A 25,647-nucleotide genomic window follows, 5' to 3' on the forward strand; every position below is an offset into this window, starting at 1 on the left:
ATTATACAATTCTCCTCATCTTTCTTACTTTATCATATCATTCTTTTTATCTCTTATTTTATTAATTTTATTTTAATTCTCGTGTCATATCAATTACTTATATTTTATGAAACGGAGGGAGTATTAGAATTCAATAATATCGCACTATTGTTGTTCATGTAAATCTATTTATAAATATATTTGATTTTAAAGCAACAATGCATTTTTAAAGATGATTTAAAATGAGATTGAGCGCACGACGTAATACGCTGATCTGTATACTTCGACGAATATATAAATGTTTATATATACACAGACTGTTTCCTGAATGTCAAAGTTGGGGCTTTTTTTTCTCTACTTATTGGATCCGCTCCAGCCATTTTCAAATTGGAAAAAAAAAATAACAAAGCTGTGAGATTTATAGATCTCGATTCAGGACTCGCTCAACTGATGCAATTGGTATGTGATTTCATCGTTCATGCATCATATTCATACGTGAAACATTCGAAAGTTATGATTTGTTTTCACTTTTTTTTGTGACTGAATCAATGACTGGATGAATGATATCTGTTTTCAGGCTTTGGTAATATTGTTTTGACTTTTGAGATGCGAGTCGAATCATTAATTAGGAATGCGATACTTATGAGGGGGGGCCTTTCAAATCAAGCTACTATTTGTACTAGGATACCGGTTTATCTTTGTGTTTGTTGGTGTCATTGATTAATTAATTTTTGCTGTATATTGAAGCAAATGTCTCTTGATTTGAAGGATTATCAATTTGCTGCCTCGTGTGGGTGGAGTGTGATTGACGTTTGTTCATTTTCCATGTATTTTCCGAATCTGGATGATGATCTAATCTAATCTTTTAGGTTGTTGTATTGGTTTGCTGAAAATGGTTATGAAACTTAATTATTGGTTGAACTTGAAGCAAAAAGGTAAATTTTCTTTAGATCTGAGCTCACATTTCATTAAAAACTCGAAACAGATCTTGATAAAGTTGGTGGATCTTACTTCTGTAGCCTATATTTGTCACAAGTAATTAGTTGTTCCAGAAGAAGATTTTATTTTTCATATTTTTATAATCTTTGAGTGGTTTTGTGGTTTGGGGCTATAATTATATTCAAATCTTATCGTGTATATATGCTGTTTGGACTCTCGTGCTTTATAATACGGGAGTATTTTGTCAAAGAGGGAGAAGTAAGGTTAACAGGCATTCCACTGCCTCTATTTAACTTGAGTTATGCCCTATTGATGTTTCAGGCCTGTAATGGCGAACAAGTTTAATGCGGGAGATGGTAGGACCAGGAGTCATGTGTCAATTTTTATAGTAGCAGGTCTTTGCTGTTTCTTCTATCTATTAGGAGCATGGCAGAGAAGTGGGTTTGGAAAGGGGGACAGTATAGCATTGGAGATGACTAAGAGTGGAGAAAATTGTAACGTTCTTCCCAATCTCAATTTCGAAACCCATCATGGCGGTGAAGCTGGGATTATTGATGATTCTGATTCAAAAGCAACAGTTTACAAACCATGCCATCAACGCTACACTGATTACACCCCCTGTCAGGACCAAGGGCGTGCAATGACATTCCCGAGGGATAATATGATCTACCGTGAGAGGCACTGCCCTCCTCAAGCAGAGAAGTTGCATTGCCTCATTCCGGCTCCAGAAGGATATGTGACCCCATTTCCGTGGCCAAAAAGTCGTGATTATGTGCCCTATGCTAATGCTCCATATAAGAGCTTGACAGTAGAGAAGGCTATACAAAACTGGATCCAATATGAAGGTAATGTGTTCAGGTTCCCTGGTGGAGGAACCCAATTTCCTCAAGGAGCCGATAAGTACATTGACCAGCTTGCTTCGGTTATACCAATTGACAATGGAACTGTTAGAACCGCATTGGACACTGGTTGTGGGGTATGTCATATTAATAGAATTCTTTCTTCAAAAATCTTTTATACTATGCAATGTATTTCTCTTCCAAAAGTTAAGATTATGAGATGGACTGCACTGAATTGACTTTCCATCTGATCCTGCTTTTCAGGTAGCCAGTTGGGGTGCGTATCTATGGAAAAAAAATGTCATAGCAATGTCTTTTGCACCTAGAGATTCACATGAAGCCCAAGTTCAGTTTGCTCTGGAAAGGGGTGTACCTGCTGTCATTGGTGTTCTTGGGTCGATAAAAATGCCATATCCATCTAGAGCTTTTGACATGGCTCATTGTTCTCGCTGTCTTATACCTTGGGGGATAAATGGTGAAAATTAAACTTTTGTTGTTCTTGTTTGCACAATCATCATGGAAAGCCAAACCTTTATCTTATTAGAGGAAGTCATTAGAATGTGATACAATTTTACCACCACCCTCTTGGAAGTTTCATTGTCATCTTTGAGCTGTGGAGCTGTTGAAGTTATATTTCAACCTTTTCACTTCCATTTTGCAGATGGACTCTATATGAAGGAAGTTGATCGTGTGCTTAGACCTGGTGGCTATTGGGTGCTTTCAGGCCCTCCTATCAACTGGAAGACTAACTACAAGGCATGGCAACGACCACTTGAAGACCTTAAGGAAGAGCAGAGAAAGATAGAAGATGCTGCTAAACTTCTCTGTTGGGAGAAAAAGTCAGAGAAAGGTGAAATAGCTGTGTGGCAGAAGACAATGGATTCTGATGCTTGTCGTGCTAAACAGGAAAGTGCCGGAGCAACATTCTGTCAATCTGAAGATTCTGATAATGTCTGGTATGTGTCCGACAATTCATTGATAGAGTTCATGTTGCAGATCTTATTGTTTGATTATTTTCCTTGTTACCAAAGTGGTTGAGTTTGCTCACCATGAGTAATGACTAATGCTTCTTTTATCAGGTATAAGAAAATGGAGCAATGCATTACTCCAAATAAGAATCCTAACAGTGAAGAAATTAAACCATTCCCCGAGAGGCTTCATTCAGTACCTCCACGAATTGTTAGTGGCTCAGTTTCTGGAGTTTCTGCAGAGGCATTCCTCGAGGATGATAAGCAATGGAAAAAACATGTCAATGCCTACAGAAAGACTATCCCAATTCTCGACTCTGGAAGGTACCGCAACATCATGGATATGAATGCTGGATTCGGTGGTTTTGCTGCTGCACTTCAATCGCCCAAATTGTGGGTCATGAATGTTGTACCCACTATTGCCAAGAAAAATACCCTTGGTGTTGTTTATGAACGAGGATTGGTTGGTATCTATCATGACTGGTATGTATTCTTTGCCCACTGTTTTCTGTCCACCTACCCTATCATCTACCTTAAACTACACAAATATCTTTGGTGCAACAACTATCTACTCTGATAATGACAGCCTATTGAAATTTCCTTTCCAGGTGTGAAGCCTTCTCTACTTATCCTAGAACATATGATCTCATTCATGCTAATGGTGTTTTTAGCTTGTACAAGGACAAGTAAGTTCACTCATAATCCCTTTACTCGGATATTTTGCTGCGAAACATTATTCTATTTCCATTATATTCAGTATGGACTCTGGACTTCTCTACATGAAATTAGCTACCTGACATAAATAAATTTAGAAACTTTTCTCGCAATCAAGCAATTGCAGAAATACAGGAGATTACTGATTTAATGATTCTTCTGACTGATGCCTGATTCACTAATTTGAAACCAAATCCTGACATACTTGATCTTATCTCGAATGAATTTGAGGATCAATAGTCAGTTAAGTCTGGGACAATTACATTTCTACTTATGTGAAAATTCTTCTGATTATCCTCTCCTGTGTGGTTCTCCTCTATTCAATTATAAAAGAATGTCATCATTTTTTAGTTGTCTTCCGCTCCTAAAATGCATGTCTAGATTTAGAAAATGATTCTTTGAGTTTATGGTTTTTCCCCTTCCAACACAGGTGTGACTTTGAAGACATATTATTAGAAATGGACCGGATTTTACGTCCAGAAGGTGCGGTTATATTCAGAGATGAAGTTGATGTACTTGTGAAGGTGAAGAGAATGATCGGAGGTATGAGATGGGACTCCAAGATGATCGATCATGAGGACGGTCCACTTGTTCCCGAGAAAGTACTGGTTGCTGTCAAGAAATATTGGGTTGGCAACTCGACTTTTTCCCAGTGAAAACAAGGCTGCAAAACTGCATGAGCTCACTGCAATTCTTTGATCTTTAATACAATCTCCCTGCATCACTATCCCATGAGAGTTCTGCAGATCGATGATTCTGCCATGAAAAAGAGGCGACATTAGGCTTGATCCCACCAGGGATAGGTCAGTAAGTTATAGATTGTACTTCTACTATGTAACACTAGAGCATTTTTTGATCCTTCTTTCGTTTTGCTTCTAGCTCTACTTTTTTCAAGCAAGTTGCTAATGACAGAACTATTTATGTCAACTACTATATATTCATGTTATAGGAGTCTCGGATGTGTGAAGTTTCAGTCATTCCCTTTCTCTATGTTGCAATATAGGAGAATTTGCCAGTTAAGTGAAAACCAAAACGTTGCTATCTATGTTGATTTACAGATTTAAAAGGTACACGAACACATACTGTTGTTTTGCTATGATTTTCATGTGATGTGTAGTAAAAGGACAAGTTTGTCTGGTTACAAAAAACATTTAAGATTGATTTCATTTATAGGTATATGTCGACAGTAAGTAGATTTTGGAATCAATTCCGACAGCATGACAAATTCATAAGACAGCACCATTGTTTTTTAGTGAAAGAGTTTATTATAACACAGATAAAACAAGTGGGGCGTATGCAGTAATGCTCTCAAGAAACTTAAATCTGGAATTATTTTTTCTCTGATTAGATTGAAAGAAAATGTGGAGACAGGAGAAAATATTATTGTGAATTCTGCTAATAAATTTCCTGTCAATTGGTATTAACTTGTCAATTATTACACCTCATAGGTTAAAACTTGCTTTAGTGGATGTTTTTGACTGCCAAGAATAAAAACACAATTTGTTTTCTTGAAACAAGCCATTTTCCTTTGTGGGCTCATGCATGCATCATAGTAACATGCTAGTGCTAAGTAAATTGACCTTATTTTATCTAGCAGTTCTTGAAAAGATGAATGATGGTGTGTGTGTGTGTGTGTGTGTGTGTAAAGTAAGGCAGCCAATGATGTTTGGAAATGCAGAGATAGTAGCTGGAGAATAGTGATGAATGATGATAGATATAATAGTAGGCTGAGATGAATTGACCAAAGATACGTGAAGGGAAAAGATGTGTGAATGTGATCATAATGCTACTGTAGAAGAAAGTGAGATGCTGTAGCTGCTTTATGTTCTTGTCCAAAAATGGCTATCATAATGGGATTCTGTGGTGCTCACACCCCTTGCTACTTAATTCAAATCCAAAAGAGTATTTCCAGTTAAATAACAGCAACACAGCCAATCTAGTCAGTCTCCCTTATATATACACTTATCATGGTTTGCCAACTTTCCACAAACTCATCCTTTTCTATTAGCCCTTTTTCACTTGAAAAAAAAAATCTTTGAAAACCCTTCTCCCCCATCTTTCTTGTATGAACACTAAGCTCGAGCCCGCCCCGGTACCTAAAATGTCGATGCCCGTAACCATGCTGGCTCTGCCTCCCAAACACGCTTCCGAAATCACCAAAAACAACACTAGCAGTGCAGCCTCATTCACTCAAGGCCTCACCGCCACTCATGATCGGATCTTCCTTGGCAAGAAGACATCGCCAGACAAAGAAATAGACGTCTTCGATGCTCGGAAATACTTCGACGAGGGTCTGCACGACACTCCCAAAATCTCCGCCAAGAATCTTCCAGATCACCTCCATCAGCAACAGCTCAACAAGGATGTTGTCCAAACTGCAGTCAAGGAGCATCCGCTCAGCATACGCTCTCAGTCGAGCTGGAACAGCTGGAGCTCCCTGCTCCGCACTGCCCCGGGAAGCCAGCAGCAGCTGAGCAAGGCAAGCAAGAAGAGCTTCCTTTCCAGCATTGGCTGCAACTGCTCCTGCTTGACCACCAGCATCATCAGTGGCAGATCAAAACCAGGAAACAAAACCAATAATGATCTCTTCACCAAGAGAGAGAAACAGGAGATCGTGAAGAGATCTCAGAAACAAGTGTTTGGCTCCCCAATCCACATAAAAGGGAACAACTGCTTCACCTTGGACACCATGGTTACATGGGATGCAATCACTCCATTCTCAGCAGCTGAAGAGCTCAAAATCCCTTCAATATCAAGTGAAATGCACAACGACAGTGACAGCGACGCAAGCTCTGATCTGTTTGAAATCGAGAGCTTGTGCATAGACAACCCTTTTGATCCCACAACATGCTATGCTCCGAGTGAGGCCAGCATAGAGTGGAGTGTTGTCACTGCCAGCGCTGCAGATTTCTCCCTCCTTTCGGATTCTGACGACATATCCTCCACCATCCAAAAGCCGTGTGCCAAGAAAACTGCTCCATTCAAAGAAATGCCAAAGATTCGGCCGAGTATTCTCTCAGGCTGCAAGAGCCAGAAAGCTGTTAATGTTGCCGGAGATGCACAGACGAAGAGGTGGCCCCTCACGCCGATGACACGGTTCCACGACGATAGCAAGCTCAGCTTTGATGGAAAGAGCAGGCAGAACTCACTTGATCACCGTGTCATGTCTCAATCAAGATCTGCAACTTCTGCACATATCTTGTGTACTTAGTCAAGTTTTTTTCCTGTTAATTTTTTTTACCAAGTTAGTTATTTTTAGCAAGACCATATCACATATGTATAAATAGCTCATTAGTAAATAAATAATTACCCTTTATGCAGCATTATTGTAGCGTTCAATGTACAACTAAGACATCACAAGCTAAATATTCTGCAAAATTTGGTGGTAAGTCATGCCAAGAGTGGGTTGTGTTTTTGCCTTTTGGTGCGACACGTTGCTCTAACGGAGGCCACGAGACAGGAGAGCATGAGACGAGATGGATTGGTGGGGTGCAGTCGCACTCCATAAGCGCCGTATTAATGGCATGGCCCCTCCTTCAAAGGAGACAGCCGGTATGACATTTTAGACTTCATCTTTTTATCTTATACTAGCATTCAATCTTCATAGATGGATAATGGATCACCTAGTGCAACTAAATGTTGTGATTCTTGATTTCATTATGATTACTTATATTTCAATCACCAGCTGAAGGAAAAAATGGGGCAAGTTGAAGAGTAAAAACTTAGTTGAAAATTTGTTTTCATGAGTGGGATTGGTTGAATATGATATGATGAAGAGATAATAATCCCCACAGCAGACTACAATAAATGAAGAATTGATACCTTGAGATTCCAAAGTCTAAACTGCCAACTGCCTCATGTAATGTAACCAATGATGAAGTAGAGAAGTGCATGGTTTTCATGATTTAGAGAGGTGTGCTATTTACATATAGCACTATCATTTTCTTCATTACCAAAATTCCTCTAGCATATATATATATGTAGGCGTATAGTTTTGTTGATGGAGAAAGCTGGTGTGCAATTCAGCTGGGGACCTAAGCGTTAATGCAGTTCGGACTGAATAGATAAGGAGTAACATATATCAAGAAATATGACTATTAAATGACTTGGTAGCAAGGCAAAAAGAACAAAAAATTTATTGAGAAAACAACACATACCATACTCAAATAAGATGGCGATAGGCATTGGATTAGAGTCATTAGACCATATATAACCATACACCAAATCTTATTTTTGGTGTAGAAAACTTCTCCAATTATACTACAAACCTAAACCTATTTTTGCTTTTTTCTACAAAATTACACCAACTACAGAGCTAATACAAAATTTTATGACACACTAAAAAATGGTGTAAACTTTTGAGTTTCGTAATAATGGTTAGAGTAAAATTACTTTTTTTATGTGACATATACTCATAATTGAGTTTAAATTTAGTGTAGAGGGTTAGAGATGCCCTTAGAAAGTTCATCGATAACCGATTAAAATTGGGAAGCATTTACAATAGAAGAAACTCTATGATGCGAGCATAAATTATCAATGAAAATTGAAGGACTCCTGCATACGAGTATAAACTATTTATCAATGTGAAGATCGTAAAAACTCGATACTTTACTTAGAGCATCCGCAGTGGCAGATGTCCCGGCGGACGTCAGACAGGCGTGCAGGACGTCCGCCATTGTGTGCATGTGACGCGGATATGGACATCCGCTGTGGACGCCGCAGTTCTGCGGCCTTCCGCTGACGTCCGTCGCGACGTACGTGCGGACGTCCGTCGCGACGTACGTGCGGACGTCCGTCATTGCGTTCTCTCACGGACATCAGCGCGGACGTCCCGATTATTGCATTAATTTTTTTAAAAAAAATTCTATAAATACGTCTCGTTGCACTTCATTTCATTCGCACCACTTGTATTAATGAGTATCTCTCTCTAAAATACTTTTCTTTTGAAGAACAATGGAGCATCACGATAGCGATTCCTCCGCTACGAGCGAGTCATAGTCGCCTTATTTTTCCGGCAGCGGGAGTACGCCGGTGTCCGCCGCGATGCCCCAAATGCCGGGATTCTCCCACAGACGCACCAACGGCGATAGGGAGGAGGGGGAGAGTGAGGGGCAGGGGACGGGGCAATACCTCGCCCGTCCCGATGTACGGTGGTGAGGCGGGGGAGGGGTCCAGTGGGAACAAGAGGACCGTCTAGAGCATGGAGGAGTGCATTGCGCTGTCGAAGGCGTGGATCAGTGTAGTGGAGGATCCCTACGTCGGGGCGAACCAGCACATCGACAGGATGTGGTGGCGCATTAGCCAAAGCTACCTCCAGTTCAAACCGCCAGGGGGGAAGCCTCACAACGGAGAGCAATGCCGGAAACAGTGGGAGCGGCTGAGGAGGCAGCACAGCCGATTTTCCGGCATTTACACAAACAACCTCCGTTCGGCAACCAGCGGCATGTCTTCCGAGGATGTGAAGCTTCTGGCGCACCAGCAGTTCCCTGACAGTGAAAAGGGGTTCGGGGAATTCAAATATTGGGAGGTCTATCTTGTGGTGCAGTCTTCGCCCAAGTTCACTGCGGGAGTTGAATTTGGCTGGCCGAAGCGGACGAAGATCAGCGCCTCCGGGGAGTACAGTAGCAGTGTTGGTTCCCACGAACTCCCCCCCGCCGAGGCAGAATTCCCCGCACCCATATCGTCGAACCGTCGCCGTCGCCCGATTGGGCAAAAGGCGGCGGTGCGGACTGCGAGGGGAAGCACCAGTGGATCCGCCGAGGCCCAATCGGCAGCGCCCACCTAAAATAATCCCGAGAACCCCTCCTTCGCCCGCATCGCAGCACATGAAACCTTGTTACGTGTGATGGTTGAATGGCGCCAATCGACCGACCCCATTACAAGCGGTCGCTTAAACCCCTCATCAACACTATGCAGCGCGATTTGGGGTTCGGATACATGTCGGGGAGTGACGACGAGGGGGTGGCGGCGGTGATGACGAGGGTACTGGCGGCGGGGAATCCGAGGAGTGAGTCGGCCTTTTTTTATCTATGTAATTTTTTTAAATTACTATGTATGTTTTTTTATAATTATGTATCTTTTTTTTTAATAAAGTGGTTGTAAGATCTCCGTATTTGCGTCGAATTTTTAATTCTGTAAATTGTTTAGATCCGTAAATTGTTTAATTTGTGAATTTGTGAATTTTTATGAATGTGTGAAGTCCGTCGGGATGTTCTTGGGGATGTCCGCTACTGTGCAGTGAGATGTCTGTATGACGTGGCATCCGCAGTGGGAAGTCCGTATGACGTGACAGGAGGTGTTTTTGGGATGTCCGCGGGAATGTCCGCCGAGACATCCGCACCACTGCGGATGCCCTTAGAGGAGTGTTGGAAAGAGAACATATGAGTGTTTTAAAAACTGGACCGGCTGGTTGACCGGTTCAGCAGCGGACCAATGCCTTGTCTGGTCCGGTTAGGCATATTGAACCGTTTGATCTACAGACCATTTTGAACCAGTTAAACCGGACGGTTCGGCCGGAAACCGTGAACCGGCCCGACCGTTTCAAAAAATTTAAAGTGATTTCTGTTGATTTATAGCTAGGTTTTGTATCTGTGCTCCCTCTTTTTAACGTACTGCAATAATTACCGCTCCTCCGCGTCTCCTTCAGACCATCCACAATAGGAATAGCCCAGCAATAGCCCAGCCATAGCCTAGCCACTGCCACATCATCAGCACTAAAAATCTTCCTGCCACATCATCAAAACAAGCAAATAGCCCAGCAATAGCCCAGCCATAGCCTAGCCACATAATATCCACATCACTATTAACAAATATATACAAAATGAAATAATTAACAATCACACAATATACGGAATTAAATTTACGACACAAAAACAAGAAAATTCACTAATATTAATAAAATTTAAAAAGTACATTAATTAAAAAAAATTACATAATTAAAAAAACTAACGGCTGTCAATCCTCCGCGCCCATAACTCTTCAATTAAATCCTTTTGGAGTCGAATATGAGCCGTCGTTTGGCGCATGTCGGCATGTGCTTGTAGGAGGCCGGCTTCATCGTGAGGTACCCCACTCCGTACGTTGGGGGCGGCCACGTCGTGGCTTGGACCGGCTTCATTATCGTCGTTGACCCAATTGGTCAGTTCGCCACCTTCATCTTCGACAATCATGTTGTGCATGATAATACAAGCGTACATTATATCAGCAATGCATTGGACATTCCACAAATGCGTTGGACCCTTAATTGTCGCCCATCGAGACTGGAGCACACCAAATGCGCGCTCCACGTCCTTGCGCGCCGACTCCTGCCGTGCCGCAAAGTAGGCCTTCTTCTCATCTCCTGGGCATCGGATCGTCTTCACAAAGACGGGCCACCTAGGGTATATCCCATCCGCCAAGTAGTAGCCCATATCATGTTGGTTGTCGTTGGCGACAAAACTGATGGCCGGACCGACGCCCTGGCACTGCTCGTTGAAAAGTGGCGACGAGTTGAGGACGTTGAGGTCGTTTTTTCGAACCAGCTATCCCAAAATACGCGTGCCAAATTCAAAGCCGGTAATCAGCTACGGCCTCCAGGATCATCGTGGGATTCTTTCCCTTGTAGTCGGACGTGTAGAACCCCTTTCAGGCTGTGGGACAGTTCTTCCACTCCCAATGCATACAATCTATGCTGCCTAACATACTCGGGAACCCATGCTGACTCCCGTGCATCCGCAACAGATCTTGGCAGTCTTTGGGGGTATGCGTTCGGAGATACTGATCACCGAATACTTCTATCACTCCCAGACAGAAATTCTTCAGACATTGCAGGGCAGTCGTCTCACCGATGTGGAGATACTCGTCCCACATGTCTGTCGCGCCTCCGTAGGCCAACTGCCGGATTGCCGCAGTGCACTTTTGAATAGGTGTGTGGCCGGGTCCGCCAGCCGCATCGTGCCTGAAGCGGAAATACAGATATCGAGACTCCAATGCGTTGACAATACGCATAAACAGGTCTCTGCTCATCCTAAAACGACTCATGAAAAGGTTGGCGTTGAACCGAGGCTCCTGTGCGAAGTAGTCTTCGTATAGGCGCTGATGTGCAGCTACGTGATCCCGATCAATCACACTGCGGCGGTGGACCACTGGGGGAGGTCGAGGTATCGCCGGCTGCAAGGCTCTTTCCATCCATTGGTTTATCGCGTTGGTCGTATAGGCGTCCAACGCTTCGGCCATTCGACGTTCGTACTCCTCAGCATCCCCTCCGCTACCACCACTACCACTACCAGCGTTACTCATTTCGCGTTGTTGCTCTTGTACAGAAATTAAGATAGAGAGAGTACTCGTTAAAACAAGTGGTGCGAATGAAAATGACGAGCAAAGCGCGTATATATAGTGTTTCGAAAAAAAAATTTAAATTTCGCGCTAGGCGGTGCGCTGGGCGATCCGGGCGCTGCAATAGCGCCGAGCAGATCGCCCAGCGCACCGCCCAGCGCTGCGCGGTTTCTCTCTCCATTCGCCCGCTGGGCGACTGCAATAGACCGCCCAGCGAACCGCCCAGCGCCGGCGCTCGGCTGGGCGGCATTGTGGATGGTCTCAATGCTGGCGCCTCTTGCAAAACCTGCACTTCCATGCTGCTGCGGTGCTGCCATGGTGATATGATAAATTGCAACGAGGATTAATTGCATATAAGACAGCTTGGGAATAGGAAAAGGAAAAGGAAACGTCTCTGCTATGTATATTTGGGGAGCGAAATAATTAATGGAAAAAACTTTCTGAATCCCATTGCAATATTTAAATATAGTAATTGCTATGTTGTGGAAATTTTTTTACTATTATTCAAATTTGAGGATTCATTTAAATTTATTAATTTTTACCAAATAATAATATATTTAATTTTCAAATTTTGTTATACTATTATATTGGGATGTTTCACAAAAAATAATTTATTATTTGAAATTATTTATAAATGTGTAACTCTTAATATTTACTGTACTTATTAAGTTCTAATTTGTTATTCACTAAATTTAATATTATTACTATATAAATGTACACATATATAATTATTTAATTATTTATTTATAATAGTATTCTGGTTCGACCATTGGTCTGACCGATCTGACTAGTTAAATCGTGAACCGATAGCTTTGCCGATTCGCTTACCGGTCCGGATTTTAAAACATACTCCCAAATATGTTAGGAAGAGAACATGTGAGTTTCAAGTGTATTGGAAAGATGATACAATAGCATTTATAATGTAAAGTTCCAATAAGTAGAGTTCCTGGGTACATTTATATTCAAGAGTCTATAAATACCTGTATATTATGTATCAACATAACAATCCAAGTCTAACGCAATGCAGTAGAAAGCTTTTAATTAAAACATGTGAAAAAATAAAAAAAAATTGGAGATGATTCGAATAATTAAAACAAGACATCTTAGGGAAACAATTGAATGAAATTTATATTCACAAAACGCCACCTTTCTCTTGAATCCTATAAATCTGTTTAATTAATTGTCAAAAATTAGAAACTCGATAATCGATATTTCAAACATATAGAATGAAATCAATCTTAGGAATAGAATTATGCATAATTGATATGTTAATAAAGTAAATATATTTTTCCTTGTCTAATTGATAATCCTCTCCATATAAATAGAGCTTGTGAATCTATAATCTAGAATACCTATCCCGCCACAACACCTGCAAAATTTCAACAATGTCAATAGAAATTAGAGATGAATTAGCCATGAATCTGGCAAAATTGTTTTTGCGCTACAACCCTGTGGATCCGCAAAACCTAACCATAGACAATACACCAACCGTTATCGCTTTCAAACTAAACGACGATAACTACCCGATGAAGCGAGAGCTAGGCGGCAAGGGTTTGACGTCTCACATCACCGGAGACCCGAAGCCCCCTCTCAACACAGATCCCTCTTTCCCCCAATCAGACTGCAATCTGGATCATTCAAAACATGGATCCAAGCCTTGTCAACTTAGCTGTTGCTCAACACCCAACCGCGAAGCACCTCTGGGATGCCTATTCCATCAAACAGAACGGAGGATCGTTGGATTCAATTTGGAGCAGATTTCAAGAGATATGGTTTGAGATGGACTGCAGGAAACCGAATCCGATGACTTGTAGTGAGTGTATCGAGAAATTCGATAACTACGTGCAAACAGAGAGGCTGTTACCGTTCCTTATGGCAATAGACGATCGATTCGAATCGGTGAGAAGAGAGGTGCTGTTGACGGATCCGTTGCCCTCATTGACGACGGCATATGCGATGGTGAGGCGAGAATCGGAGAAAGGTGAGAGAAGATAAGAGCAAACTTGTGTGCTCACATTGCGGAGGGCGGAGACACGACAGGGATGGCTGCTTCTACTTGATCGGGTTTCCAGAATGGTGGGAAGGGGCGAAGAAGATGAAGCCATCCACAAATTCTGGCATCCGCAATCGTCCGGCACTTGTCAGCCAATGGCAATCTCTGCGAGATCGATCAACCGCGCCAAAGCAGCCCCCACCTATGGCGGATTCTTCCGTGGAATCGGAACAGCTGTGTCAAACATAACAGAGGAGGAGGAGGGTAAAATCCCTCAATTTAGCTCAACTACTCTCAGTCGTAACTATCTTATTAATTCAATCGCACTTTTGTATGTTGCAGAATATTCGGACGAGGACGGACTTTGGTTCTGGCACTGAAAGAAAGAACAAAATGGCTCAACAAGGTACTGTGTTGCTGACACATGGATCTGCAAACTGTCGGACTTTGGCATCGTCGGTTAGGACACTCATGTACGGGATATTTAAAAAATCTTGTTCTCGGAGGTTTTTGGCCAAAAGCCACATACATGTGCATGGAATCTATTTTTTCTCTAATCCATTCGGATATTTAGGGCTATGCTCCTGTTATTGATGATCAAGGCCTTAAATAGTTTTTGTTGTTTATCAATTATTGCACTTTGAGGACAAGTTTATTCATTTTTATGCACTTGTTGAAATTCGGTATTAAAAGACCATCCAACGCTTTGTTGGAAATTAAGCAAGAAAACAACTGATTGCAAGAGATGCCAACACAACACTTGGTTGGAAAATTGATTTATCTCTCGCATACTCGACTAGATTAGCTTATGATGTCGGGGTTATAAGCCAATTCATCCGTCGGCTACAGGAAGCTCATGTGAAAGTAAAACTAAGGTTAGCCTCATATTTGAAGGGCACTATGGGATATAGCCTTACTTGAAGGAATGAATACTTAGAGATTCTTGGGTGCATCAATGTGATTAGGCAAGCAATCTCATCGACTCCATAGCTTGATATTTTACCTTTGTTGGAGAAAACATGATCACTGAGAAATACTCCTAAAATTTTATTGCCCTATAAGTGTTGAGGTAAAATTTGATTAATGAAAAGTGACATAACATAGATATTATTATAGCTAAGAAGTACTACCAAAACTTGGGTTTCCCCTAACGCATAAGAACAAATTGTTTAGTGATAATACAACAACTAGCATTGCATAAAATCCAGCCAAATATGACAAAACCAAACACGTAGAGAACTAGAGATAGATTGACATTTCATGAAAAAGAAGATTGCAAATGAAAGTGAAACTAATCTTTTTCCTATTAGAGGATCAATTGGCACATATATTGACAAAGACAGTAAATTGTGTAGAAGTTTCAAAAATATTTTTGGTCTTTGCAAGTGAAGCGTCAAAGATATCGTTGGTCTAACTTAAGGGGAGGTGTGAAACGTATAATAAATCAAAATTAGAGGAGAGATTAAAGAATAAATTAGAATAATTGATAAGACATTAAAGTAGATACTAATATTTTTCCTTGTATAAACACAATCCTCCCATATAACGAGAGCTTGTGAATCCTATAATACTGTACATCAATAAAACTATGAATTCTAATTATCGAGTAAAAATTCCATGATCCTTCCATATCAAGTTGGCATGGTGATTTGGTATACCTCACCAATAATTTATTGACAAATAAAAATAAAAAAGCCTTTCATGCCATATCAATTACACACCAATTCAATAAAACTTAACTGCACAAAATAAACGTCCACTAATCATGGAAAGTAACATTTACTACTATTAAATATTGAGACATTCATATAATAGGTCCTACAATATGTAATTATGTATGTATATTGACTTCTTAATGTAATAATATTTCACGTAAAAAAGTAATCATATTACATGTCAAGAAAAAAAAATCACATTACAACTCTTTGATAGTACTATTTTAAGATTTTATTAATGAGACCTTTTTTTCTTATTTTATATTTATGTATATTCAAAAATTTTACACAAATAAAATTTATGACTATAACTAATATAGTATTTTGTTAGCATATTAAGTAATCAGTTATGATTTTCAATATTTTCTTATTACCATGCTAAAAATATCAAGAAATATATGAAAGTTATTGAAAATATAAAAAAATATACTTAATTAGTTGCTTAAGACTTGGATTATGATAAGAAAATATAATATTATAGTCATAGTTGTTATTTGTATAAAATTTTCGAATATATATTTAAATATAAAATAAGAAAAAAAGGCCTCACTAATAAAATCTCAAACTAGTACTATCAAGGAGTAATTTCTTTCTTTACATAAAAAAATAGTATAATATGATTACTTTTTTATGTGTAAATATTACTCCTATTATATTAAGAGGTCAATATACATATATATGTCTAGTAATATTGCACGCCTATTCTATTTGGTAATTTCCATAGTTAATAGTGATATAATGCTACTTTCCATGATTAGTGAACGTTTATTTTGTGCAGTTAAGTTTTATTGAATTGATGAGGCATGAGGGGCTTTTTATTTCCATTTGTCAATAAATTATTGGTAAAGTATACCAAATCACCATGCCAACTTGGTATGGAAGGATCATGAAATTTTTACTCCTAATTATCCCCCTTGATTACCATCTAAAATAATACTATTCTGTAAGATTGAGAATTTGAGATATGTTTGCGTATTTGTTCTATAATTATTTTGACACCAGAATCAGCCATGGTAAACTTGCAGATGTTGTAATCTATGATTGTTTCACATATGAGCCAATTTCATTTCAACAATAATTTATATCCATTTCTTTCAATTGTCATGTACAGTTTGAAAAATCATACTGTAGTTGAGATCAGCAAAATTGAAACAAAAAATCAATATCTATGATCACAAGGCTTTTGCTGCAGTTTCAGGAGCCTTCTTCAGAAAATCAAGCCTGCTCTGTCTGCTTTTCGTTAGCTTTGCAGCAGCTACAATAGAACAAAAAATCACATTACTCACTAAAAATGCAACAAACTTCAAAAAATTGTAAAGTTTTTCTTCTTAACTACCTTGAGCCTTGCCAAGCTTGTTAGACTTCAAAACAGCAGATTTCCACTCATCGTGATCCCGTTTATCCATCTGCTTGCGCTTCTTGTAGGCCGGAGACTGCATCAAACATCAGTTTAACTTCAGCTTCAGCACCATCCAAAACTCATGCTAGACCACAACACATTACACCAATGAACAATTGTTATTACCTCTTCACCATCACTAGAAGAGTAGCCACCATCCTCTAGCCTTCTCTTTTCAGGCAATGCATCAATAAGCTCTGCAAATACAATTTGTTTGATTAAAGAAACTGATTCAGAATGATCTTAGCCACATTAAAAGCTATGGTGATGATCCATTGATGTTATGTTACCTCGGTTGCCTTGGATTTTCCTTGCATCCTTTTTCTCCTTGGCTATTCCAAACACATCAAAGCATAGGTCCAACATCGAAGTAGATATATTAGCAAATTCAGACTCTGATGTGCCAGCAAGCTCAATCAGCTTGAACTTGTCTGCCTTGAGCTGCATTCACATAAAACACTCACTAAAATGACTCAAAGCACTCTCTTAACCCAACATAAAAGATAGCAAAATTTATGTATATATATGTACCTTATGCCTCTTGGCACAAAGGTAGAATGCTACTGCAGTAAAAACCGGCCGACTAAAATCAGTACCGCCCCTTCGAGAAAGAGGCAACGAAGCAAGAAACCGATCCTTATACCTAAAACAACACCATATGATTATAACCAGACAGCAAAACAGACAATTTGTCATTTTGGCTACAAAATTAGGGATAGCAAATGCTTACAGAGAAAGGCCCTTGTGAACAAAAGGGATGAGGCGCACGCATCCAAATTGAATGGCCAATTCTCTTACATCAAGTTTATTCCTTCACAAAACAAGATTACTAAATAAGTAAAAGAAAATTTTGATAGCATCAACACCCTAAAAAGGTTCTAATTCCAATAGCAGATACTGACTTCAAATTCATGCCATTCTGCATCGAGTTGAAGGATCTGTTGTAAGCCTTCTCGGAAACCCCACTCAGCTTTATTGCTTCATGCCGATCAAACAAAACTTCCATTCTGATACAATTTTGCATAGATCGCATCAATTGAGTGAAATTAAATTCGAATTCGCATAGAAATCTTATCATGATTGATCAAATACCTGGAAGCTGCAATCTCGAGGCAAATTACGGCCTTGCAGATCTCGCCCTGAATATCAAAATCAAGCACACTTTATAAATCAATTGAATCTATGAAAATGGGCCGATTTTTATCGGAATGAAAGGAGAAAACGTACGACGCCGATGATGGAGGAATCGAACTGGATGTCGGCTAGCCGGCGGAGCTCGGCAGCCTTACGGACGACGTATTTGGATTCGGAGAGGCCTAATTTCCTGGCTATGTCAGACATGTCCATTTTTTGAGCAAATGAAATTGGACTACGCGATTCTTGTTGTTGGTTTTTGGGATTGAGAGAAATGAAATCTGTAGAGAAATATTGGGGGGTTTGTGTTATTGGGTTGCTGGGAATTTTCAGTTTTATTATCAAGAATTAATGGCGGGAATGCGGTGGCGTTGAAATTTTTGGGGTTCATTGGCGCGCGGGGAAAATTAAAAATGCCGATTCTTTATTTGGCGCCAACTGGCACACGACGACAGTGCGCGGGTTTTTAGTTACAGACAGTTATTCGAGATATCCTCACTGGTTAACGGTGAATATTTCTATATTTTAATTATCCCTCAGTTCTATAGTAATAGATGCGTTTCTTTTTGGTAGGGAGATTAAGAAATTTTGTGTTAGTTGAGTTAAGTAAAAGGAGAATAAAGTGGAAAATGAAAAAGGTAGAGAGATGAAGAGAGAGAAAAAAGTAAGAGAGAGTGACTTATACTAAAAAGATAAATGACTCTATTACTATAGAAAGTACGAAAATAGCAAAATGATACTATTACTATGGAACGGAGGGAGTATAACACATCATTCCTCTCCTTATTTATTTTAATTTTAATTTTAATTTTTTTCTACTACTTCTCTTCATACATCAACGCTTACAAATTTTTTTTAATCTTTTATTCATGATTCACTTTACAGAATAAAAAAATATTTTAAATAATAAAAATACTCTATTAAAAATGTGTTGATATTTAGAGTTTGAAAATTTATATACCAAAGATTGCTTAAGTAAATTTCCTAAAAAAATAAAAATAAATAGAAATGTTTTGTGGTCTGGCGTGAAGTGTCGCAACGCATAGCCCTGTGCATGTCAGCAGGGGCGGACACACGTAGAAACTGGGTAGGGCTGAAGCCCTTACCCAATTTTATTTTTTTTATATTTTCTACTTTCAAATTTTTTAAAATTTTAAAAAATTGTATTAAGCCCTTACCAAATAATGCCACTAAAGAACAAATTATCTTGGAATGAATAACTGTGAGGGGCTGAAATTAAAGAAGGAAAAAATAAGCATATGCAGAAGAAAAGCGTAAAAATGGTGTTTGAAGAGTAAGGAAGATGGAAGTATATTCGCAAATGAATTAAATAATTAATAGTATAAAGGTAAAAGTCAGATGGACCCAACTTTATATTCATTGACTAGTTTGTAGAGTAACTTTTTAAAAAGAGAATGTACTCCTATTCTTTAAAAGTGCTATCACCTTTTCAAGTTGACACACTTTTTTTGTTAAAATTTAAGTAAAATGGGTATAAAATTTAAAGTACATACTTCTTTAGGATTTTAAAAAATTAAAGCGAGAGAAACAGAAAGAGTTTTTGAAGTTTACAGAGAGCGGCTGCAACAATACAGAAACGGTGCAATTTTGTAAATGAGAGTTTGAGTTTTTGAAATTTTTGGAGAAATTAATATTCAAATTTTACACAAATTGTGAGTAGGGAGTGTATTAAAGTTATTAATTATTAATTTTATATTCTATCTCTTGTTTTTATAAGATTTTGATAGAATAGTTGCAAGCTAAAAAAGTTATAACAATGGTTAGTTGCAAGCTAATATTCGTGATTGTCGTATAGAATACAGTTTATGCTAGTGAGTGTTGATAGTATCTTATGAAGTTATGTATATTGTACTTCAATCATTATTTTTTGACTTGACCATAGAAGATGGGACGCTTCTTTAAAAAAAAGCGTTGGGATGAAAACACATAGAATTCAGTTGCTACCACTTTAAATGTAAAACCACAGCTGTCACATGTTTTTTTATTAGATATATTTTGGACTACTTCGTATTAAATATATATGCATTTTTACAATTTTTGCAATTTTTATACTTATATAATTATATTTGACTGTAAAAAAATATATAGTGAAGTCCAGCCCTTACCGTCAATTTTTTCTACGTCCGCCCCTGCATGTCAGACGCATAGAAAACCCAGTGCCCCATCTCTCCTCTCCTCTCCTCTCCTCTCTCCCCCTCCACTCCAGCAACGCGGGGTGCCCCCCCCCCCCTCCCTCTCGAGCGTTGGCGCCGTCCTATTCTCCCAATACCATTGCCCTTAGACTGCATTTCATTTATTTATGATAATGTTTGGAACACTTTTGCAAATCTACTTATAGCTTTATACAATTGAAACTCATTATATTTTACATATAGTACTCTTTTATTGAGGGTAGGTTATAAGGTAGAACAAACTCTGTTAGAGTTGTGATCAATGTCAAACCAATTTTAAAGACCGAACTAGAGACCAAATTTAGGCCATTAGATTTAGTTTTTTTGATGAGATGTGCTGCTGTGTAAATTTTTCGGTCTTCATTACAAGCCCATTTTACTTCATTCCGTTCGTAATACCTTGAAACTACAACATGTTTTTACTTTCTTCCAGTAGGTTTTGAAATGATTCAACATATGTTTCATTTGAATTCATTGACCTGGGTTTTTACTTTATTTACATTAAAAATGCACTTTATTCAAGTGCATTTATTACTTCATTCAGAAACGTTATTACTTCATTGGATAAGGTTTTTACTTCATTCCAGTAGGACTTCAAATGCTTCTACACATACTTCATTCCAATAATTTATTACATCATTCTATGTGTTTATTACACCATATCAGCGTTGTGGCGGTGGTGATAGATATTGTAGAGAGAAAGAATGGCACGCGACGACGAAACCGCATTTACGTACTGGAATGAAGTAATAATCCTACTGGAATGAAGTAAAAACTAACTGGAATGAAGTAAAAACCTACTGGAATGAAGTAAAAACCTACTGGAATGAAGTTAAATCTTCGTAACATGTTAGTGTGACTTATTTACCTTCGGATGAATTAAAATAGGCTCGTGATGTAGGCGAAAATAATTGATAAATTTGTATCTCTCATCCATAAAAAACTAGATCTAAAAACCCTAATTTGGTATGGTTCGGTGGTTCGGTCTTTAAGAGTGGATTTGTGAATAATGGGACTCAACTCTGTTATTCTTAAATATCGATAATAAAAAAATCATTTATTAAAATATCCTATTGTATAAATAGATCCACAAATTAAAAATGACAAGCTTCCTAAAAAGTTTAAGCCCAATATACTACTCCATATAATGGGCTCTTTAGAACTTTTGTTACCATAAACAAAAATGTATCAGAACAACCCAATAAAAGCTTCTACAGACAAACATTTACACGTTTTCCATCACAGTTTTGGAAGTGAAGGTCTTTGTTAGAGATAAATAATGGTTCAAAAAAGATATACTACGAAATATGATAACTTGTCAATGAGTATAGCACATACAAGGAACTAAAGGTGCGAGAGAGTGAATTCATAACTGCAGGTAAAAATGTAGATGACGTTACAAAGGGTTGAATTGAACAGTGGCCATTGCAAGAAGAGATAAAAGTTTCACTCAGAATATTAATTGCATCTTTCAGAAATAAACTTGCCTCGACTGTCAATCAGCAGCACTTCCATGGCAAAGTAGAGAAATTTTTCAGGCAAGATACCGGTATAATCGCCTATCTTCATCATCCCTTTCCAAGAAGTCTCGCTCTATAAGCGATTCAATTCGTTTCTTGATCTCCCCAGGGTTGGCCAGGAACCGTGACTGCAATTGTTTTGTCACCTCTGCAATGATATTATTGTGATCCAATACCCTCCTCGATTTCATGATTCTGACTATTGCAGCCTCGATCTGGGGTTTCCTATCTTCCTCCACCCTCTGCCTTGTCTCTTGCTTCTCAGGCTCAGATTCCTTCTGTGCAACCACAGTTCCTATTTTAACCTTTCGAAGTTTGCTGGTGAAACTGTCATTAACAGAAAATACATCATCCTCTCCAATATCCTTGCTCATGGGCTCTTTACGGAGCACATTTTTCCCTTTTACGCAAGCTAGGGACTGCAGGCACCGTTTCAAATCAGAAGAGGGAATCTCTGTGGCCTGCTCAATCTCCTTGTAGCTAAGATGTTCAGTATTGTTGAACAACATTAGGACACACATTTGATAAGTCGACACATTCAGCTCATACTTATGTACTTCCCCAAAGGTTGCTCTCAGATCAGCTGTTCCCATATTTGTCTGCCAGGTTAATCTCCTACCTGTATGAGTCCCCAAGTAATATGATCGAAACTTCTCACACAGAGTTGACAGCTCAACTGGAAGGTTGCAAGTATTGGTGGATTGAGTAGGCCAAGACCCAGTAGTCAAAGCCTGTACAACTAATGTTGGGCCATTCCCCAGCTCAGCACCGCATGCAGCATAAAACCCATGCATTGTGTCCTGAGAAGTCTTCATATCTGTAAACATCCCTTCCAATTTCGATGTAAATTGATAACCACATTCAGTCTTAAGTTTGACAATGAGACTTCTCTCTGCATCATCAGATACTGTTTTTCCAGACAAGAGCCTCTTTGCCAAGTGCTGCTTGTAGTATTTCTCAAAAACATCTTTCTCCTGAAGGTAACGAAATAATATCATCACCTTATCAAGAATAAGCTCAACATCATCGTCTTTCACTCCCTTCAGTCCCTTGCGGAGCTTATCATCTACAAACAAAGATATGTACTCAGGAGAACGAGGATTTAAATTGATGAAATACTCGAATGAAGAACTCAAGGCATTCTGGAAGGTCTTATCATTGCTGAATGCCGAGCTTATGATTTTATCATACTTATCCCTTTTCTCAAGGAGTGTCTCAACAAACTCCACAGGATTCTTTGATTTCTCAGGATCAGTAACAAGCTGTTTGCCTGTATCTCTGATGTGAGACGTCATTACATCCCTGATTGTGGAGAGACCTATAGAAACCCGATGGAATAAGTTGTACATCCTTGCCAAGTCTTCAAATTTATCATCGAGAAGCATCTTTACCAGTCCTGAGTTCTCCATGTGTATTAATCTGAGCTTGTGGTTGGCTATCATCTCCTTTTCTACAACATTGGTTATCTTTGTTTCAGTCTTTGTGTCTAAATAATGCGATACCCTATCAATTTCTTCATTGAGTCGCCTTTCAGCTTTCTTCAGATAGTCTGCACAATCACAACATTCGATATATTCCTGAGATTCTGCTCGATAGAAATCAGCAGAAACTTGAAGAAATGATTTCTCAAAATCTTCTTGGTAGACTGAAGGTCCCAAGTCCATTAGCATTTTGATAATGTTTCTCATAAGCCCTCTGTTGATAACTTCGCCTGTGCGTTCCCTGTGTATCAGTTCAAGAATGGTGTTTAAAAGTCTTGACTGGATATTACTATTGTGGATTACATGGTCCCTCCAGAGGTTTAACCCGAGCTCATGAACAGGGGTTTTGTGGGTGCTTGGGATGAATGTTCTGTCCATGTACATTAGTATGTCACGGATCATTTGCAATGCTTTATTGTGATCGTTCCATTTAGCATTAAGTTCATCCAGGAATGAAGCACCTTGGGCAGCTTCTATGGATTCGGACATTGACTGAAGATGAAGTGTCATTGTAGACACAAGTCCAGAATAAAGCCTCTCACCAAATTTATGTAATACCATATTGTAAGCATTTCTGGATGCAAAGAAATTCCAAATTAGAGACCCAATATGTTGCAGGAAGAGCATGTGAATTGGTAAGTTACTCGTTTCACACATACACTCTTAATGTCTGACTTAAGCAAGGATTCACTTCATCCAAAAGAAGCATATATTCAAAAATCACAGCATCTATTAGAAAATGTGCCTCTAGACAGCATATAATGAAAGGACACATATCTGATTCTCCTCATTCAAACTATTATCAGTGATAATGTTTATTGACTCTTTCAACACATCATAACTCAAATTACCTTCTGCACTGGAAGGAAGGTTCCTTTCTAATGCATAATGGTGAGACAAAGTAGGATTGAAGCAAAGTAATATTCAAATTAACTGAAACAAATTCAGAAGCAGAGTTCTTTCCACTACATAGATTGAAATGTAGTAACAGTACACATACAGAGGACAAGGCGCCCATGAAACCATATTATGTGCAATTTCTATTAAAAACTTCAAACACAGCTCTCTAAAAATACCATTCACTGTGGAATTCTTAATCTGTTTAGTTAATAGTATGTAAATATAGGATAATTACACATCAAGTGTGTAAACTATGCGCCACGGGATTACACTTTAAGATAACATTGTTCAAATGTGATAGGGGAAGAGGAAACAATGAAATTCCACCCACGAACACATTGATTAGCTAGCGTGTCTTGCATAGAAATGGTGGTAAAACACGTTTGAACAATTACCAAATCAAATGTAAACTCCTACAGCGTACAGCTACAGAATCATCCATCAATTTAAAGAAAACTAGCAATTCAACAACCATACGCAGACAATTGACAGCAAAAAAAAGGAGTAGCGCCCAATCAACTTCAATAACAAATATCTTAAGAAGCTGGTGACGAACTAAACCGTAAAAAAGGAAGTAAAAACAAAACTTCACGAAACTGGGGCAGGAAACAGCAAAAAGAAACCTGTATAATTCTTCAAAACTAAGGCCGCTAGCGTTATGGTTGTAAATCTCTCTAATCGCGTCCTCTAAAACCTTCCAAGTCTTTTCTGCATACTTGGGATCCACCACCACTTTGTGCTTGAACGCTTCAATCTGAAAATTCCTCTTCTTCGGCCCGCTGCTCATCCTTTCGAAAAATTTGAAATTGTGATCTCCGAGAGCCTATAATTTACGAAACCCGAGGTTTTAGGGTCAGATCGATGACGCGATTTTAGGGATTTTTTTCAATTGGTTGATGAGGCGAAGAATCCAGGTACAGGGGATGAAATTGGAGCTGAAAACCGCAGAGATGCAGTGATAGATTGAATTGTGAGCCGAGCTAATCCAGCATGAACATGAATTTGAGATAATTGATCAAAAGGAACAACCGTTCTTCATTTCTTTTGTCAAAAGGGGATGCCAGTTTTCGATAGGGTTTTCGTTGGGGTCGATTCGGAAATTATAAGAGGGAAATTGAAGGTGACTTGGTTTCCCCCACACATTTATGAAATGTAAATTACCGTATTAGTAAATTTTATAAAAAATCTCCAGATACTTCTCAATCTATTTTTTTTATCCATTTGATTTGTAATCATTTCCCATTGATTAATCTTCCTAAACCATTTTACATCAACTAATTTTCTTCTTTAATATTTGTCACATCACATTTATAAACCATTGGATACCAATATATGTTGACGGTTTATTAAGAACTAAAGCATGGACAAGATGATAATGACATAAATGGGATAGATAACTCCTCCGTTGTAGAATGATATTACTAGAAATGATTTAAAATATACTCCATCCATCTTATAGAAATAGACCATTTAGAATTGACAAAAGTGTTAATGCGTAATTGATAAAGTAGAAGATGGAGAAAAAAATTATTGAAATTGTGTAGTGGATGGTGGAGCCATA

General features: G+C 38.8%; 4 protein-coding genes across 6 annotated transcripts; 2 read left to right on the forward strand and 2 right to left on the reverse strand.

The window, feature by feature from the left end:
* Positions 1-271: 271 nt before the first annotated feature.
* LOC121798096 (probable methyltransferase PMT2) lies at positions 272-4,416 on the forward strand. Of its 3 annotated transcripts, none has more exons than XM_042196932.1 (7): positions 272-438; positions 1,240-1,894; positions 2,022-2,232; positions 2,419-2,713; positions 2,837-3,208; positions 3,334-3,411; positions 3,870-4,416. In XM_042196932.1, exons 2-7 carry the CDS (start codon positions 1,247-1,249, stop codon positions 4,093-4,095), a joined length of 1,830 nt encoding a protein of 609 aa, XP_042052866.1. In that variant the 5' UTR covers positions 272-438; positions 1,240-1,246; the 3' UTR covers positions 4,096-4,416. The 3 variants fall into 3 exon arrangements, with proteins under 3 accessions (XP_042052866.1, XP_042052868.1, XP_042052867.1); XM_042196934.1 differs by lacking the exon at positions 272-438 and adding an exon at positions 749-848; XM_042196933.1 differs by lacking the exon at positions 272-438 and adding an exon at positions 768-914.
* A 111-nt stretch (positions 4,417-4,527) lies between these two features.
* On the forward strand, positions 4,528-6,964 carry LOC121798097 (protein PHYTOCHROME KINASE SUBSTRATE 1-like). The gene has a single exon (XM_042196936.1). The coding sequence runs from the start codon at positions 5,505-5,507 to the stop codon at positions 6,648-6,650; it is 1,146 nt and encodes a 381-aa protein (XP_042052870.1). The 5' UTR covers positions 4,528-5,504; the 3' UTR covers positions 6,651-6,964.
* A 9,537-nt stretch (positions 6,965-16,501) lies between these two features.
* LOC121799538 (origin of replication complex subunit 6-like) lies at positions 16,502-18,299 on the reverse strand. Its single transcript, XM_042198940.1, has 9 exons — positions 18,087-18,299; positions 17,952-17,998; positions 17,762-17,866; positions 17,590-17,670; positions 17,391-17,502; positions 17,150-17,300; positions 16,986-17,056; positions 16,797-16,893; positions 16,502-16,715 (listed from the first exon to the last, which is right to left on the reverse strand). The coding sequence occupies exons 1-9, from the start codon at positions 18,204-18,206 to the stop codon at positions 16,633-16,635; spliced, it is 867 nt and encodes a 288-aa protein (XP_042054874.1). The 5' UTR covers positions 18,207-18,299; the 3' UTR covers positions 16,502-16,632.
* Positions 18,300-21,462: 3,163 nt separating this feature from the next.
* LOC121798098 (cullin-3A-like) lies at positions 21,463-25,215 on the reverse strand. The gene is made up of 2 exons (XM_042196937.1): positions 24,710-25,215; positions 21,463-23,760 (listed from the first exon to the last, which is right to left on the reverse strand). Exons 1-2 carry the CDS (start codon positions 24,871-24,873, stop codon positions 21,720-21,722), a joined length of 2,205 nt encoding a protein of 734 aa, XP_042052871.1. The 5' UTR covers positions 24,874-25,215; the 3' UTR covers positions 21,463-21,719.
* Positions 25,216-25,647: the final 432 nt, after the last annotated feature.

This window comes from Salvia splendens, chromosome 4, assembly GCF_004379255.2.
Source record: "Salvia splendens isolate huo1 chromosome 4, SspV2, whole genome shotgun sequence".
Taxonomy (NCBI): Eukaryota; Viridiplantae; Streptophyta; class Magnoliopsida; order Lamiales; family Lamiaceae; genus Salvia; species Salvia splendens.